General features: G+C 26.4%; 4 protein-coding genes across 6 annotated transcripts; 1 reads left to right on the top strand and 3 right to left on the bottom strand.

The window, feature by feature from the left end:
- The first annotated feature begins 1,200 nt into the window (after nt 1-1,200).
- LOC146873001 (uncharacterized) lies at nt 1,201-3,341 on the top strand. The gene is made up of 2 exons (XM_085657132.1): nt 1,201-1,248; nt 1,488-3,341. The coding sequence occupies exons 1-2, from the start codon at nt 1,201-1,203 to the stop codon at nt 3,339-3,341; spliced, it is 1,902 nt and encodes a 633-aa protein (XP_085513258.1).
- Nucleotides 3,342-6,259: 2,918 nt separating this feature from the next.
- On the bottom strand, nt 6,260-9,017 carry LOC118441616 (uncharacterized). Its single transcript, XM_085657098.1, has 9 exons — nt 8,929-9,017; nt 8,540-8,647; nt 8,372-8,441; nt 7,956-8,278; nt 7,362-7,766; nt 7,027-7,281; nt 6,893-6,958; nt 6,398-6,490; nt 6,260-6,310 (listed from the first exon to the last, which is right to left on the bottom strand). The coding sequence occupies exons 3-9, from the start codon at nt 8,400-8,402 to the stop codon at nt 6,260-6,262; spliced, it is 1,224 nt and encodes a 407-aa protein (XP_085513224.1). The 5' UTR covers nt 8,403-8,441; nt 8,540-8,647; nt 8,929-9,017.
- A 1,319-nt stretch (nt 9,018-10,336) lies between these two features.
- On the bottom strand, nt 10,337-11,878 carry LOC118441936 (thymidylate kinase). Of its 2 annotated transcripts, none has more exons than XM_085656926.1 (3): nt 11,651-11,878; nt 10,938-11,007; nt 10,337-10,827 (listed from the first exon to the last, which is right to left on the bottom strand). In XM_085656926.1, exons 1-3 carry the CDS (start codon nt 11,775-11,777, stop codon nt 10,488-10,490), a joined length of 537 nt encoding a protein of 178 aa, XP_085513052.1. In that variant the 5' UTR covers nt 11,778-11,878; the 3' UTR covers nt 10,337-10,487. The 2 variants fall into 2 exon arrangements, with proteins under 2 accessions (XP_085513052.1, XP_035722891.1); XM_035866998.2 differs by having other exon boundaries at nt 10,938-11,097.
- A 90-nt stretch (nt 11,879-11,968) lies between these two features.
- On the bottom strand, nt 11,969-18,142 carry LOC146873002 (uncharacterized). Of its 2 annotated transcripts, XM_085656927.1 has the most exons (6): nt 18,006-18,142; nt 17,849-17,905; nt 17,254-17,632; nt 17,069-17,160; nt 15,425-15,511; nt 11,969-14,596 (listed from the first exon to the last, which is right to left on the bottom strand). In XM_085656927.1, exons 2-6 carry the CDS (start codon nt 17,861-17,863, stop codon nt 14,588-14,590), a joined length of 582 nt encoding a protein of 193 aa, XP_085513053.1. In that variant the 5' UTR covers nt 17,864-17,905; nt 18,006-18,142; the 3' UTR covers nt 11,969-14,587. The 2 variants fall into 2 exon arrangements, with proteins under 2 accessions (XP_085513053.1, XP_085513054.1); XM_085656928.1 differs by lacking the exons at nt 17,849-17,905; nt 18,006-18,142 and adding an exon at nt 17,714-17,832.
- Between the last annotated feature and the right edge of the window lie 33 nt (nt 18,143-18,175).

The following is an 18,175-nucleotide window of genomic DNA, read 5'->3' on the forward strand; positions in this document are numbered from 1 at the left end:
GTGTGCGTGTATGTGTGTGTGTATGTGTGTGTATAGATAGTTATTTAAAAAAAAATTAAAGAAATACGCTTTATTAGGAAATAACGCAGTTTAAAGGTAACAGAAACGAAAGGACCGACCATAAAACAATTTACAATGTCAAATAAAATTCTAGTCGCTTCTTTATCTTTGCAACCTTAATTATATGCTTACACTCGTAGAAAGTAAAGTTCAAAAGAAAGGGACAGGTATTATCTCGCTGTTCTCAAGTTTCGCTTAATCCCCAACAGATACATTATATCGAAGAATAGTTTTGACCTTTTCTATTTTTAGAGGATGTGGGAAAACTCAGGTGGTATTTCCCATTTATGTGGTGATACCATTAAACAATATTCTTTATGGTTCAAACTTTCTCGAACTTTCTATAAATTATAATATTTTCTTCGTTTTTCCTCGTTTAAGTCCTCCTGATTTAATTTTCTCTCAATTTTCCTGCGTAGAAAGATCTGCAATGCATTAACCGACCCGACATAATCCAACAAAAATCCTCCGGTGTTGTAAAATGTTTTAATTACGAAAAAAGAATGAAACGAAAGAAATGCTTTTTGCTGATGCGAGCAAAAGTTCTAAAATTAACTTAAAAATCTAATATATTTTTCTTCAGAATCTTTTGAAAATATTATCAAATTAAAAATTAAAAAGAAAAAATATATATATATTTTTTTCTTTCTTTTTAATTTTTAATATGATATTTTATATATATATATATTTTTTTTTCTTTTTAATTTTTAATTTGATATTTTTTATATATATATATATAATATATATATAAAAATATATATATAAAATGTATATACAGATTTAATAACGGGATATTTACCTTCGAAATTTACTCCCCACTCTTTACAAGGGGCGTGCCTTTTTTCTTACGGGAGTGAGGATTGAAAATACAAATTGAAGATACAATGAGAAATAAGAAAGTATCAGGTATATATGGTCGGCAGCCAATCAAGTTACAGAAGGTAAGAAAATACCTTCCCTGTTTCCATTTTGGAGGGATCATAGATCCTTACACATGGATATAAAAACAGTTCCTCATCGGACAGCATTTCATTACAAATTTTCTCTAGTAGCAAGTAACTTGAGATCTTTCGTGAGTTTCATTCAAAGCGTGTTCTTATTTTATTTTCATCGGTTCTCCAAAATAAGTATAAGATCAAAATGAGTCACTGTCCTGAAAATGCGCGTGATAATTCATTGAAGGAGAAGGTTCGTTTACTTATGATATTATTTTTAATTTATTACTATCATATAAAAGATTTAGTTGTTATTTTACATTTCTTTTAAACATTAAAAGATTACAAAGAATTCCTTTTTTTTATTTTCTTTTTTTATTTTTCTATAACTTCATTATATCACTATAAGAGAAGAATAAATTTATTAATTTGTTTTTTTTTCTCTTTTTTCATATATATATATATATACATATATATATATATATATATTAGGTATCACAAAATCCTAAGAAAACTTCTAACAAGAAACATACTGAATACGTCGATCAAGTATGGATGAAAAAGATTGAAAGTGGAAGCCGTAAGTATCGACCAATATTGTGTGAGAGTTTTAAAAATAATACCTGCGAAGTTCTTTTAAAACCACCAGTTACGTATCAACCACCCAAAGAAAAAGATTTAGAAACAGTAATTCTTGAATTCGAAAATAATTTTTTGAAACCTACAAAAGTTGACACATCAAATAGTTCGACGAAAGACAAGAGCTTCGTGAAAAGAATTGTCGCAGCATTCGAGGAGAAATGTAAGACTTCGAACGAATCGAAAATCGAGGACGATGTTAAAACTATTCTTGAAAATCGAGAAAAATCTTTAGAAAAGAAAAAACTAAATCAAAGCGGTGATTCTTATTCATCCGATTTGCCTAAAGAAAACATAAATACATTTAAAAATATACCAAAAATTTCTCAACTGAATAGCAATAAAGAAGAAGATGAAAGTTATGTGTTATTCGATTCACCAGATAAAAAGCAATATGATCAAAAGAATAAATCGAAAACAATTTGGACAAGTCCATTTAAATCCAGTTTTCCAAAAGAAAGTAAACTTATGAAAATGTTGACCTATAGATATAATCCTGATGAAGAATTGGTTTCGGTTATTAACGATGATGAACTGGATGAAATACTTGAAGAAGATTTAAATGCAACTTCAACTCCTTTTAAAACTATTAAAAATGAATTGAATCCCGACGACAATGAGGAACGTAATGTAGAAATACCAGAGGAGAATGTACCAGTTCCCAATAGAGAAAATTCATTGATCGAAGAAGTAAAGATTGTAGCTTCTACGTCGAAGTATAATAGAACGATTAATAATTTAAAAAGGGAATTGGTCGAAGAGGAAAAAGATAATGCCGTTGGCTCAACACCGCCTGTAGAAAAGGAACGATCGCGAAAGAAAATTTTGAAAAAATTATTTTCAAAGCTTACTTATAAAAAATCAAAAAATGTTTTTGTGTATGAAAATGTGAAAAAATATCAACGAGAATTTCAAGATTCTGGTTATAGCGAAATATCCTCTTCTTCCATGAACGCATCGACGTCAACTTCTAATAATACTTCTTTCAGAAAGAAGTTATATCCCTCGAAATGGCGAAAGTTAGCCGCACAGAAATCCTTGATTGATATTAAAGACGAAAGAATTAAAAATGAGGAGGAACAATCGATCAAAGAGAAATCTGATCTGAACGAAGCTTCGGAAGAAATCATTAGGTTGGATATAACAGTGATTCCACTGGGTAAAGTCACTGAGAAACCGATGAGCTCAACTTATTGTTCTTTTTCTGCCTCGACAACACCAGAATATCTTCATGTTGCTGGTACTTCAAATAATGCATCAGTTACTATGACAGATAATGCAGATAACACATCGACCAATGAAGTTTATTTGAACAATTCTTCATCAGCTTCTATTGACGAGAACTGCTCAGATTTAAAAATTGAGGAACTAGAAGAATTCAAGAAATTGGAATATTCGCAAAATATTTCTACAAAATTCTTTTCTCAATCGGAATCAAAAATAAACGAGCTCCGTATTTATAATGATGCACATGAAGAGGAATTTTTATTTAATTATCGTAGATCACTTACGAGATCAGCAACGACTAGCTTCTACGAGGACGTGTTATCTTTGAGAAGGAGGATAGAAAGTTTACCCAACTTTTATTCCTGTCCAGAACATTACAACCCGCTTTATGCGACTATAAAACGTGGACACAAATGCAAATTTTGCGATAATGATAGACAAAGACTTTCTAAGGAATTAGACTTATATACTTCCTTGTAATCGTTAATGACATTATCTTCAATATTCATCTTGAATTTTAGTCAATAAGAATTCGATTTCATTTTGTGTTAGATAAAATATTTTCTTTTTTATTTCTTATTTCTTCTTTCTTTCTTTTTTTTTCTTTTTAATTGTAAAATATTATTTTTCTTATGATTAGATCTAAATAAATTCTCAAAGTTGTGTACTTGTAGGTGCTCTACATCCAATACATTTTGAACAGCTATCATTTATACAGGATGAATAATTTTCATTCCAAAAAAAAAAACTATATTCTTTTCGAATCCTCGAAAATAATCAATAGATTTGTAAAAACGCATTTTCAATTCTGCCATTATAAAATAAATTCATCAATCATGCAACGCGCAGATTGTTTTAATTAAGTTCAAAATTGATCTGGACTGTCCTACACCCCACAGGTACAACTAGAATTGACATCTTGTTAAACAGTATTACAGTATTAAAAACGAAAGACTTAAGTACGGAAACGTGTAAAGAATTTCGTTAGCGTTTATATTTATCATATTTTATTACTTATGTACTAGTAGGCATATGATTTTTTTTGTTTTTAATTTAATATTTTATGGGTTTGTGTTATTAAACAAAGAAAAAAAAACAAAAAAAGAAAAAAAATCTATCTTTAAGGATTAAAATTGACAACTTTTAAATTATATATTACAATTCAAATTAGCAATAAATAATATAGTTAAGATATATTATAATAATCTCTTCAAGATGAACATTGAAAAAAAAAGAAAAAAAAAGAGAAAAAAGACAAAAAAGTAAAAAAAAAAACATTATAATATAAATTTAAGGTCTCTAAATTGTATGTTTTATCTTATAAAGTAGTTTTCGAAAATTTTTTACTATCAGCTAAATAGCGAAGATAAGATAGATATATTTAGAATAATTAATGAGATATTAAGTATAATGAAAAACGTATATCATTAATCTAAAATTATTAATATTATTAATATTAGTATTATTATTAGTATTAGACACTTTAATTATTTTTAAAATTATTAAAAAAAATTAATATTTCAAAAATATTAATTAATTAATTTAGTAATATATTTTAAGTTTGATTTTACTTAATTAGATATAAGCTATATATCTTATTATTCCTATGTAACCTATTATTCCTATTATTCTTATTATACGTATAATATAAATAAAATACATAGTATTAATAATTACAGTATTATTGAACCGTTTATAAATGATCCAATCTTACATACATATATATGTGTTATAACTATTCATTATTTTACAATTATAAAAAAAATATTTTAATAAAAAAAAGATATATATATATATATATATATGTTGAAATAATTCGTGTCGAAATACATAAGAATTCACTCGGAATAAAATTATTGCCGAGTGAATTCTTTGTAGTACAATGATCTTCAATGCATACCACGGTTACGTTGAAAAGTTATTAAAAAGCGTTGTCCCGTAACGCGGGGTCGTTTTAACCCCTCGTGACGCAGACGATCGTCGTCGTTGACGTCGACGGCGACGTCGTTGACGCGCCGTTGTGCTCTTCGCCAACACCATCATTGTTTCACGGAAGTAAACTGTGCCATAAGAAATTGCGATGCTCGTCTTGAAAATAAATGTCTCTTGCCATTTCCCAAAGAACAGAGCATTCGTGAAAATGTAAAATATATAGAAAGATTTCTTTTTTGTAAAAAAAAGGAAAAATGAAAAAAAAAATACATGCGTCCAACTGAATGATGATAGAACGTAGAATATTCTATGATTAAAATTTAACTCAAAGATAGAGAGATAAGTCCGATGATCGTCGGACTAAATATTGACGTAACTACTTGTCACGATTTCAAAGAACACAACCATTCGTTCGTACGTATCTTCAGCCCATTCGTTATGATGATAGATCAGCGATAGATCATATTTGACACACATATAAATATTTTCTAAAGATACTCGTAAATGTTAAACACATACATAGACAGGTTTGATCATAAGCTGCGATTTCGTGTAATTAACGATGGTAAGTAAACCAATGGGCCGTACTATCTCGTTAAGAAATAATATTCTTATTCTATAGTATGTTAATTTAATTTTTATTTTACGAAAGTAACGTAGAATTGTTTACCATTAAAAAAAAAAAAAAATAAAAAAGAATACGAAGAATTTAAAGGAGGAAAAAGCAATTTTCCAAAGCGATGGCGTGGAAAATAAATCCAACACTTTAAAGTTAAGACAATCGCCGTGTGTCGACGAACCTCTTTCGTTCTTTCTTTTTATATTATTCTTCTTTTTTTCTTTTTATTTTAATTTACCGAAAATAAAAATTTCGTTAATAATCAATTGTCAATTATCTTTTCATATTATTTTAACTCTATCTTGATATATTCTATAGATAAAATCATGAATACAAATGTGAATTGTATTATTCGTATCTGATATAGATGAATGTTACGCATTCGTTTTTCTAATTACAATTTTAATTGGTTTTCTTTATATATATTAATAATGAACGTATCGAACAATAAAACGTGTTGGTATTTGATAATATCACTGATCAGAGTGAAACCAATGTTTTTCTTTTATGAATTTATTTATTATTACTTTTTTTTTTCTTTTCAAATTATTATCACACATTACATTCATTTTCAATTTGAAAAGCACGTTTTGAAAGAGGTTCATTCCTTCTTCATTGCTCTTCATACATAAAGCAATACAATTTCTGAATAAAACATATATGTATCTAGTTGTACCGAGTAAAATCAATATCGCAACTACTCTTCCGTTATAATCTCCATTTGTCGATACTTTCTTGCTAAATATAATGTTACACTAATGTGATTCGACTTGTTTGTTTGTCATAAAAAAAAAAAAAAAAAAAAAAAAAAAAAAAAAAAAATAGAATTAACTTGAAAATCAATAATTCATCGTAATTGCAAGAGAATAACCAAGTACGTTGTCAAGGTCGCTGCTATCTGTAAATATAATATTCTATTAAAAATAATTTTTCAATATGTAATAATACGCAATTATTTTTTAACAATCAATTAACGTTTGTTTACCGAACATATTAATCGTAGCTCGATGCAAAAACATCCGGCAGCTGTGAAGTATAATTTTCGATTGATGAAGTGTAGAGACGTTTCTATGGGTATCTGTTAAGTAAAATTATATAAATAATTCAAATTTTTAAACAATATTAAACGCGTATTACAGCATAGATGGTTTTTTTTTTATTTAAAGAAAAATAAAAATGATAATAAAAATAATAAAAATATAAAAAAGGAAGAAAGTTTTTTTTAGGACGAAAAAAAAAAATTCAACCTACAATACGATTGTTTGCCTTGCTTAAGAATTTCATTAACAGCAATATGCTTCATTCTGGAGAATTTGCAATTGAAATTCTCTTTATTTAAATTGCACTTGGTTTGAGAAAGCACACACACACACACACACACACACACGTACAAATAAGGTCCAAGTTTCAATAACTTAATTTTCATCGAGTAGTGAATAGTTTCGTTGTAAAGTGATTTAATAATTATATAGATATTTACCTTTAAAGAATTTTGTTCCATTAAATAGGCCTGCCAATCGATCAAAATTTCTCCCATACAATTCGCCTATAAAAATTGTCGTAATTTAATTTTTCGAACGTCATGAAAGTTAAATCGTAAAACTTTTAATTTACCTCAGACGAAACGTAACCACAAGAAATATGTAATATAAGAAGTTGTGTAACAAATACTAAGAACCAACTTGCTAAGCACGAAACCGATGGCCAATGTAAATTTTCATTATCATTTAATACTTTATCGATAATAAAGTATAAGTCACTTACACTATGGACACTCAAATTTGCTAGCCATAAAAGAATGAGCCACATATATAAAGCACTTAAATTTTCTCCTGCAGTCATAAGTTCATTGTGCCAAGTTTGAATAGTCTGAATAAAGGAATAAATATATAAGAGGAATATCTCGAAGACATTTATTTTAATATTAATTTAAAATTTTTTATATATACTTTGATATCGATTTTCATAGGTCGAGAATTATTTCGTTTTGAAAATATATATTTTTTTGTTAACTGATTAAGATGATGAAATCTTTGGCCCAATATTAAAGTAATTCCAATAAATTTGTAGACAGCTAAACAACTGCCGAAATAAGGGGCCATGTAAGTTATATTGGAAATCCAAGATTCTGTAAAAGCGTACATTCCAGTTTGATTAACTAAAGTCCAAAGTGCGATATTCAAAAATATTAAAATCCAGCAGACTATTCTCGTTTTTATTTCCTTTTGAGGATATCCTAATAATCTAATGGCATCATCGTAATCTTGTATGTTATTCCAAATTTGAACGAATTTATTTCTTGTCCATATCGTCATTAGAAGGCTGCATACCGTTGTCATGTAATTAAATACCAGCTATAATAAAACAATGGTTCTGCGAAATGCTTATACATAATTTCCTACCATCAATATGAAATACAATAATTCCAACGTGAATCCAGGCTACGATTAATCTTGTCGTACAATATGAAAGACAATCGATGGGAGAGTATACTCTAATATGATTTATGTATGTATATATTCATTCTTATTTTCATTGATTACCTTAACATAATCCGTACCTCCAAGGATTGGTATATGTCTTGTAAATGTTAAAAACTGAAGAAATATTGTATACACGTTGTAAGAATAAATGGCTAAAAAAATGAAGGAAAATATCAAATAAACATTGGAAGGGACCAAACGATCCTTCCAAAATTTGTACGGCGCATCTCCAAAAATTCTTGCTATATAAACTGCGGGACAAATGGCAGAGTAAAGAGGCGAATCTGGACCACGAAATTTCTTCAATTGTCTTCTCTTAGATATTGCAAATGCAGTTTCCAAATCAAAAGTCTTAGGTCTAAATTCCATTTTAATATTGCGATCTATAAAATTATATAAAGAGAAATGATTTTTCAAAAGAAATTATTATATTAATAAAATTTTTTCTAAAACGACGAAGAGAATAAAATGCGTACCGTTAATATTTACCCTCGAATATAAAACCATTTATTTTGATGGTTGCAATAAAACGTTTACAGAATGGTCCTTAGGCAACATTGCAAGAAGAAATGCACAAAATTATTATTTAAAATGCTCACGTTATATGGGTTAATAAAAAGAAATGCAAGAAATTATATACATACATATGTCGAATAATTTGTCGTTCGAATAATTTATCTAGTCATTTAATAATCTTATCACTTTGTTCTCTTTATTTTCGATCTCATACCAGACAAATAAATATATGATCTCTAAGAAATTAAAATACAAATTACTACGAGAACTCGAAGTTTTATATTTTTTTAATAAAAATTATATTATATTTGTAATTGCGTAGAGCTAATTTTTATATCGAGAAATAATGCAACATTAAGTATTATTCTACGTCAAGAGCTTGAATTATCGAACGAATACATAAGAATAATACGCGCAAGTAAAGAATAAATTTTATATATTTTAAAATATATATATGTACAAGTTTTTTACAAACTTTCATTCTCGTGCAAAATTGTGAATATTTGATTTTACTTACATTTATGTGAAATTAAATCACAAGACGTCTTCTTTTTTCCATGTAAATTCTCTCTCTCTTTCTCTTTTTCTCTCTCTCTTAAATAAAAATTTATTACTATAGTTTTATTAAAAAATTTCTGTATAATTATTTTTATTTCTTAAAAGTATAACGCGCGCAAATTTAATCAGAAACGACTGCATCCAAAGAAAGTATAGTTACAATTACGTCCTACGTACGTTGCAAATATGCAAACAGCATAAACAAGTATGTATTTGCGCACCTGCGCAGCCGATGTTTACTTGAATGATACAAGCATAAATCCCTCGCATATGTATGTGTTGCTCTAGACAGTATATATGTTAACGGATGACAGGATAACTAAGGAGAGGTAAAAAAAAAATTGAATATTCTGGTACCACCATCAGGTGATATTATATTTTATGTTCCGACCTCCACGATATGACGTGGTATTACTTTTCACCTGATACAAAATTCTATTACGAAGGTAAAAATCCATTTTTCTTGAAAGATTTTTTTAAATATTAAATAAAAATGTAAGAGAACAAAATAAGTAAAAAAAAATAAAAAAATAAAAAAGAAATAAAAAAAAATGAATAGTTCATACATAATTTTAATGCTTCATATAAATGATAAATTATTTTTTTTATTTTCCATAATAAAACAATTATTTTTTTTCTTTTTTTTTTTTTTTTAATTTATAAATAATTAATTTTATTATTTTCTATAATAATGTACCGCCCTCTCCCCCATATTGACCTAGTTTTCAAATGACAACTGTATCGAGTTCTTATTCCTGACACAGAGTTGTTGACAAACGTAATGTAAATATAGTTTATTACTAAGCATATAATTTTGACCGATGCTACGCGATATGTCATTCGATCGTTATCGGTCGAGGTATTCGTACGTATCAACATCTACATAAGCTCTTGCCAAATATTCGTATAATCATTCTCTAGCACTTATTCTTTTCTAAAATCTTTTATATTTTATTCAAAAGAGTATCTCCATATAAAGTAATGTATATTTGTTCCATGTAGTGAAACCTGGACAATAGATATTACTTCCGTTGTCAAATTTATTATATATTATTGTAAATAACGCAAGTTACTATTAATAGCTGTACTATTACTTTTTATTATAGTTAACTATTAAATATATTTTATTATATCAAATTTATTAATAATATTAAAGAAAGTCTTATAATAAGTGATAATAAATGAATAAATATATCTATTAGAAAATATTCATTGAAATGTCTATACATAATATATATTTTTTATATACTTCTTCTTCTTTTTTTTTATAGATATATATATATATATAACATCTAAATAACAATATTTAATATTAATATAAAAATAATAATACATATTTATTTTTCAGAATTTATCTAGTAGCTTGTATTATTTCATATGGTTATCATATATTAATGAATTTAGGTTTTCAAAAATAATATATCATATTATTATAAAACAAAATATGAAATATTTTTATATCATATACATACAAATATTCGTGATAAATGTATTATAATGAACACATTGCTTTATTAATCAGGATTCATATAGCAAGCCTATAGGACGATTTTTGACCTGTTGAATAATATCTAATGTACTTTTTAACAATTCTTGATGTATTACATTTAAGTCTTGTCGTCCATTTATAACTTTCCAAGTACCATCATTAAGTTTATCATAGTTAGAAGATACTTTTTGTTGAAATGTAACATTGTCATATCTTTCTCCATCCCACATATGTGAATTTTGCATTAATTCTGAAACTTTTAGAAAAAATACCAAGTCTGGAGAAGGAAGGCCACGATCTACTTCTTGACACCAAGTCAAGCTTTTACCAGTAGCAGCTGACGTATATGCTGCACCAGAAGCCGCATATCTGTAAAAAAGATATGTATATATATATTCTTTAATGTTTTACTACAAATGCAAGTTTTTTTTAGAATTAATTGTATAATAAGAATTAAAATCTTTTATCTATATTTATACCTATCAATAATCAATGTGGTACCAGTTTGAAGAGCTTTTATAATATCTTCTTTACATTCCCATCTATTAGCTGAAAATAACAGATGTGCTGCTTCTGATGATAATTCAATTTCTTTTGATAAAAATTTGTTTAATAACTCGCCAATCTTAGTTGTTCTATCTTTAAAAAAAAAAATAAAATAATATACATTTTAAATAATATAGTTGTAAATAAAAAGTACAATCTTTATTAATATAAAATTCAATTTTTTGTCAGTCTTTTGGATATACAAATAATAATATTTGTATACCAATTATAAGTTCTAAGAAATTTAAAATTTCGCGCGCTAGACGAGAAATATTATTTATAAGGTTTAGCTACTAGAGTGCGCTGCCGGTAATGAGTTTGTTTTTTTGTATATAACTCAATCTTTGAAAGTAAAACATGCATTTCTATAATTGAAGATTATTTCAAAAATATAATAATATTTTTGTTGATGTATCTCCTTTAATTCATTTCTTAGACATAAGCAGGAAAGTAAATAATATCAGTTTCTCCAATGTCACTAATTAATAATTAAGTATTCTCGATAAAATATCTTAAAATTTCTTATATACTAACAAAGATAAATAATTTTATATAATAAAATTTATGAATGTACAAACGAATGGATAATATTATTCTAAGAATTAAAAGTATATTAATGGATTCCAGCGTAAAATAATATACCTACTCGGAAAGGATTTAGCTTCGGCAATAATGCCAAGATTATTTAACGCCTCAACCAATAATTTCACTTGTGTCGACTTTCCTACTTTGTCACATCCTTCGAAAACTAAAAGAGCTCCTCGTCCATGCATTTTACTGTATAATGAAATTTCTTATAAAAATTCAACGTAAAAAAATAATTAAGACCCTGAATACAACTGTGCAATATACTACAGCGCCCCCAATTTTATAATACAAGTTTGCCAATTGAAATTAAAATCTAAAATGATGGTTATACATATAATTTTTTCAAATAATATTCCTTTCATTATAGTTTATTATTATAGCAATAGCAATATGACATCCGTTGTTATATTATCAATATACATTATACATTTAGTATTATCCATATTTCCCATAAAGATACAACTTTGAATTCTAAATTATATATATATATTTAGCATATTAAACCAAGCCATTCATATCAATTTTCAACCATCCTATACATATATAACATACCAGTTCAATTTAATATTTTCATGTAACTATAACATTAATTTTAAAATCTTTGCATTTCTCTCCATGATAATGTATCACTGTTAGAGATTTTGGGTAGACATTGCACTAAAATAAATTTATTTGTATGATGTATTTTTATATATCAAGAACATAATATTAATAATCTTAAGCTGTTGGTGCTAAATTTAAAATGTAATTAACAATCATTTTAATGCAATTCAACCTTGACACTCTATTTTGTTCTATCATTGAATGTGTAGTTCAAAAATTAGACATGCAGTGTACTTTTATAAATGGTATGCAGGATTTGCACAAATAAAAATGATTACAGTTTTATAAAGTACAAAGAGAATTGTATGTTAAATCTGCTGTTAAATATTAACAGTTAAATTGACTTCCAATCTTTCTCCAAACAACTTATTATATCTTAAATATTTACAAATCTTAAATACCACATATATACAAGTACACAGCATTTCACATATTCTATTGCAACCATTCTCTTGTAGCCTGTAAATGTAGCAAGTACCTCAATTTATTACTATGTCACAAAAATAAAAATGTATACAGGAATTTATATAACAACTAAAAGACAAAAATTGTTAGCACAGCAACAGGTGGTAGATATAATACAGAGATATCATTAATATCTTATTAAACAAGAATGAGATCCGTAAAAGAATGAAGCTAAAACATTTTGTCATAATCACATTGCTATACACTACAAGAAAAAAAGTTTCAAACAGTGATCCAAAAGTACTATACATTTTCATTAAATATGAACATCCAGCATTAATTAATAAAATAATCTTAAAGTAATTTTGTATTCATAGTAAGTTATGCATACACTTTATCAATTCAAAATTTACACTATATTTGTACATATTGATCTTTTTCTTTCACGTCAGCATATAATATTGATCAAGTTTATTTAGAAATGAAGGCAAATGTAATGTAGAGTTCATATTCGTTTGTTATTAGTAATTATGATATTAAAACTCTGAGAAAATTATATAATCTAAGAACAGCAATGTTGCAAATAAAAACAATATGCATAATTCGTTTAATTATAAAATTAATGAATATGCACAAAAAAAGCATAAAATATTAATTTTTTACTTTCCTCATTTCACAACCTGTAGGATATTTAAGATTTTATTTTAAGTATCAGGAAATTTTTTGAACTACAACATTATTCCACCAATAACACTACATTACACTATGCTTTCTTCTTTACAATCTTATAGGATGGCAGTTACATTACATTGGTGTATCAATATCTTAATAATTTATCTATTAATAACAATACTTGTTCATTCTTACACATTTAAAGACAGAATTCATAACATTTCTGTATGTTAACATTCTTCAATTTACCCTTTTCATTCTTTTAGTTTAGCCAGCATATAAAATCAGACTTGGAATTGTAGCACATACCAAGGCCATTTTTAATAGACTTTTATAATTACTAAGATATAAACTCTGTAGCATTTCCACTATTTATTATTTCAAATATATATATGTAGAACATAATTTTACAAAGGACAAATTACTTATATTTTATATAAATTATAAATAATAACAACAAAATATTTGTTGCTTTTCATTTATAATTTGAATAATTTTTCATAAACAACTTAGTCCTTTGTAACCGTACATTCCAAATAATATTTTATTTATAGTTTGCACAATGTTTATTTCTTTTAATTTCAGAAATAAATGTATATAATATTATAGCATAGATATTAATAAGATGACAAAAGTACCACGCTGATTTAAAAAATAATCCATTCATTTTGAAGATAACAATATTATTTGACAGAAAAATAGATTTTTTTTTTAATATATTTGAAATATTTAGGGATTAAACCAATAACCGTTATCAATTAGAAAATGCAAAGTATGTATGCTTTCATAGCAGTGTCAAATAATTTTCTATAAGGCAATATTACAAAAGGGTCTTTTATAACAGAATAATTATTACTTTAATTAAATCTTATATAATTAAGAAGATACTATATTGTTCACTAGTTGTCAGAATGTCTCAACTCTTAAGTAAAAAATAATTGCTAGAATTTTTGTTATTTTATTAACTACACTTATAATAGTTCTGAATCTTTTCCTAAATCTTCTATCTATAATGAAATTCGAACATTTACGAATTTCATAATTCGAACATTTACGAATTTCATAATTCCTGATTATTTTGCTAGTAAAAATGGATCGATTCGAAATCTAAGTTAAAAATCTATGTAGACAGAGTTTTAGCTAGCCATACACCAATAATATACACTTTATGTAATTAATTCAATTTGTATGAGACACAAAAAATTCATTTAATTAACAATTATTCTGATAAAAATATGTAATCGAACTTATCATGGAGAATATCCAGTATGTTGCACATTCTTCGTTACACGATCCTTGACATTACCAGGTTTGTTCATTGGTCCTTAAAAATAACAATACTTTTAATATAATTTAAATTAGACACTTTAAAATAAACCTTTAAAAATGAAAATTTGTATAATTATGCTAAATTAAATAAATTGTTTATTATTTTTAATACGTTCGATGTCACGTATCAAAATTGTTTGCTTTAAATTAAAATACAGTTCTACATTGATGAATCATGTATATTTTTATTCTTTTATAAATTGAAGTTTATTTATATTAATATAAAAAAAAAAAAATTCATATAATCTAAAGAATTATTTCTGCTCTAGAGTATATTTATTATTATAAAAACTATGAAAATAAATGGATAATATATAATAGATAATTTGAAAATGGCGCCGAACGTATTAACGCGCATTAATTTTACTTTTGAGTTTATTTACAACATAGTACAAAAATATGAAAAATGAAGATTTTCTATTTGTTTTAGAATGTTACCTATATAAGATAATATATGTGCAAAATAGTAATACAAAGCAGTAAAATTAAAATTATATATTGCTTAACGCATAAACATACATTGCAGGATAAAAACCAATTATACATCCTCCACCAAGCTTTCCCAAAGCTTTGCAGATTATTTTATGAAATAGAAATGATATATCTACATAACTTTTATAATAAGTAGAAAAAATGAATTTCTATTGCTGTAACTTATTTGTGTTATAACATTAAAGAATTATATTTGATACAAGAGGTTTAAAAGGACTCGTATTAAACTTTATATATTAACATTTAATGTAAATATAATTATAATTGTTTGAAACATTTTGATATAGACAAACTTTCATAACTGTGTAAAGTTAGTGTATTGTAGTATTACCTTATTCCTTTGGAGAAAACGCGGATCCCTCATTGTGTAGCTCTGCACCTCTCGCGATAATGAGCTGGTTGAGCTCCATCGAGAGAGCTATATGCCATATACAACATAATAATGTTGTCTCACTAACCAATACTTGTCATAATATTAAGTATCATATATATTTACTTTATATTATGCACATTATTACTATTTTAGAAAATATGTCATGTAATATCTTTTTAAATGTTTTTGTTAACAACCCTTCAATAGATTGGTTTTAATGAGATTATAATAGTTAAAAGAAAAAATTATTTACAACAACTTTATATAAGAATTCACAATATTTATCAATTCATTACATTGTGGAATATAAGATTACTTACTATTGAAAGGTAAACATGCACTAATAATAAAACATTTGTATGCTAATTATTTTACTCGTATTATTGCAATATGCCTTATGTCAAATATTTACATATATTTAGGTACGTGCAAAGGAAATTAATAGTAAAATAAAATATAAATTTGATCGGTTAATATCTACTATAAATGAAAAAAACAGACGAAAATGTACACTAAATAAACTAACATAACAATAGGAAATAGAAAATAAACAAACTTATTATATTACAGTTCTGTGAAGAATTTTAAATCTTAAGTATACAAAGAAAATAAATTATGAAAAAAGCACCCAATATTATAAACGAACATTAAGCAATTGTAGCAAGACATGCGTGTTAGGTATGAAATAACTCAAAATTAATAAAATGGATATTCTTACTATCAGCAACAATTATTATTTGGCTACATCATTCTGCCTCCCCGACTGCTTGCAAAAGGAAACAAAAAGAGAGATAGATTAAACACATATACATACAAGAAAATATTCTATTGGAAAATTTGAAAGTCTGATCAAATATTTTTGCCCTACGATATGATTATTGAAACAATAGATCGTTTTTCGATCGTATGTTTTTTTAATCGACAAACAATAATTTTAAGAAGACATAATGCTAAGTATCCTGACACTCTTTTGTTAAAATTCAACTTTCTCCATATTACTGTATGTCTTATTTACTTTAATTTAATTAAATAAAAAAAGAGAAATGATAAAATTATTTGTTTTGTAATTGGACAATCAAAAGGAAAGGTTAAAGAACAAAAGAAATTAACACATTTATACAGAGCTCTAATGATTTCTTTTATTCTAACTTTCAAGAAGTATATAAAACTTACATTAAATTTCAATCAAAGAAATATATGATATTAATATTAATTACTACTTTTCATTTTTTGTTTATAATCATTATTGCTCCGTTTATGCATAGATACAAATATACAGGTCTAAGGGAAAGTTAGGACTGATTTTAGCTCATTTAAGACAAAATAATTTCTAAAGAAAAGGAAAAGAAAAGGATGTTTAAGTGTCTTAACATTACAGTTCCGAGAAGATTTAAATAAAAAACTAAGCTGCATACCAGCATACTGCAGCCAAAACGCAACGGCAAGAAAAAGTATTTTGTGTATGTTGTGTTTCAGATAGAAACTGTTTAAGATGGAAAATTTGTATGAAACTGTACTGTTATTGTTGTATATGTGTTATAACTATTAAAATAACTTGTAGAAATTAAATCTAGAAATGTAAATATTATAGATCTAACTTACTCCTTGAGTTACATTTTCATTAGGATGTGTAGCAGGTATACTTGGTGCTGGAGCTGGTGTTAAAAAATCGACAGGTGCACTCGGATCATTTACTGCAATATAAAATAATAAAATGTATTTTTATCATTCAACTCATTAATTTTTCCAATTCTCATATATTATTATATATTAATTTTCATTTTTACCTGGTGCAGGAATGAATAATTGAGGAGATGATACAGCCATAGGTACAAATGGAGATGTTGCAGGTGTTGGTACATTTGGTGAAGCTGTACTGCTTTTCCCGCCGTTTGGATTCATTACATCTATATAATTGGCACGCATATTTCTTCCTTTTTGCAATTTGAACATATTGTAATTAGCATGTACTTTAGAACCATTTATGTTCATTGCTTCTTTAGATTGTTTATTATGTATAGGGGGTTGAGGTACAGTAACTTGTTCAGTTGATGATGGTTTGATACCCATATCAGTTGCTTTTGGTGGTGGAGGCAAAGCTGCTGAACTAGTATCTGCATCTTCATCTTTATTCATCCATTTTTTTGCAACAGGATCCCAAACAATCTGTAAATGAAAGTATTTATATTAATTGTGTGTATGTTATTTATTCAGATAGAACATGCTGTAGTATATAACTTTTATTACTTAATAATACATAGGGCTTATGTAGTTTTAATCTTGCAATATTCCACACGTAAACAATGCAATCTCTACTGATAAATAAACAATGACAAAGTTAGTAATTAATCAATCATTTTATCAAAGCCAAATAATACTGGCCTGCTTATCTTCCATTTGATCACTGATGATCAATTACCACAAAAATCCGCCTAAGCCCTTTGTTATATAAAACATAAAATTATCTATTGTAATTTTTCTATTATAAAAAAAAAACGAAAAACAAAAAAAGAGAAAGAATATATCATAGATACGTTACCGTAGGATTACTATCATCTGGTAGTATCATTTGATTACGTGGTTTTGGAGCCAATTTACTGAACAGACCTCCAAACCATGAACTACCTCCATTAGGCGGTTTCTTTTCAGTATTTTTTTCAGATGTCTTCTTAGTTTCTGTTGTAGATTTAGCAGTTTGTCTTGGTGTTT

The sequence above is a fragment of the Vespa mandarinia genome, chromosome 5 (assembly GCF_050613455.1).
Source record: "Vespa mandarinia isolate Hongniang chromosome 5, ASM5061345v1, whole genome shotgun sequence".
NCBI lineage: Eukaryota > Metazoa > Arthropoda > Insecta > Hymenoptera > Vespidae > Vespa > Vespa mandarinia.

Bases quoted from the DNA above. Each gene is read 5' to 3' on its own strand.
- LOC146873001 (XM_085657132.1), top strand. From the start codon at position 1,201: ATGAGTCACTGTCCTGAAAATGCGCGTGATAATTCATTGAAGGAGAAG. The intron at 1,249-1,487 runs GTTCGTTTACTT...TATATATATTAG, and splicing joins ATAATTCATTGAAGGAGAAG to GTATCACAAAATCCTAAGAA.
- LOC118441616 (XM_085657098.1), bottom strand. From the start codon at position 8,402: ATGGTTTTATATTCGAGGGTAAATATTAACG. The intron at 7,767-7,955 runs GTAATCAATGAA...GTTTTATTATAG, and splicing joins GAGGTACGGATTATGTTAAG to CTGGTATTTAATTACATGAC. The intron at 6,311-6,397 runs GTAAACAAACGT...TTATATTTACAG, and splicing joins AGCTACGATTAATATGTTCG to ATAGCAGCGACCTTGACAAC.
- LOC146873002 (XM_085656927.1), bottom strand. The intron at 17,161-17,253 runs GTAAAAATGAAA...TTTATATTGCAG, and splicing joins ATTATTCATTCCTGCACCAG to TAAATGATCCGAGTGCACCT. The intron at 15,512-17,068 runs GTAAGTTAGATC...TATGGCATATAG, and splicing joins ATGAAAATGTAACTCAAGGA to CTCTCTCGATGGAGCTCAAC.
- LOC118441936 (XM_035866998.2), bottom strand. From the start codon at position 11,777: ATGCATGGACGAGGAGCTCTTTTAGTTTTCGAAGGATGTGACAAAGTA. The intron at 11,098-11,650 runs GTAGGTATATTA...TTTTTTTTAAAG, and splicing joins CGAAGCTAAATCCTTTCCGA to ATAGAACAACTAAGATTGGC. The intron at 10,828-10,937 runs GTATAAATATAG...TCTTTTTTACAG, and splicing joins ACCACATTGATTATTGATAG to ATATGCGGCTTCTGGTGCAG.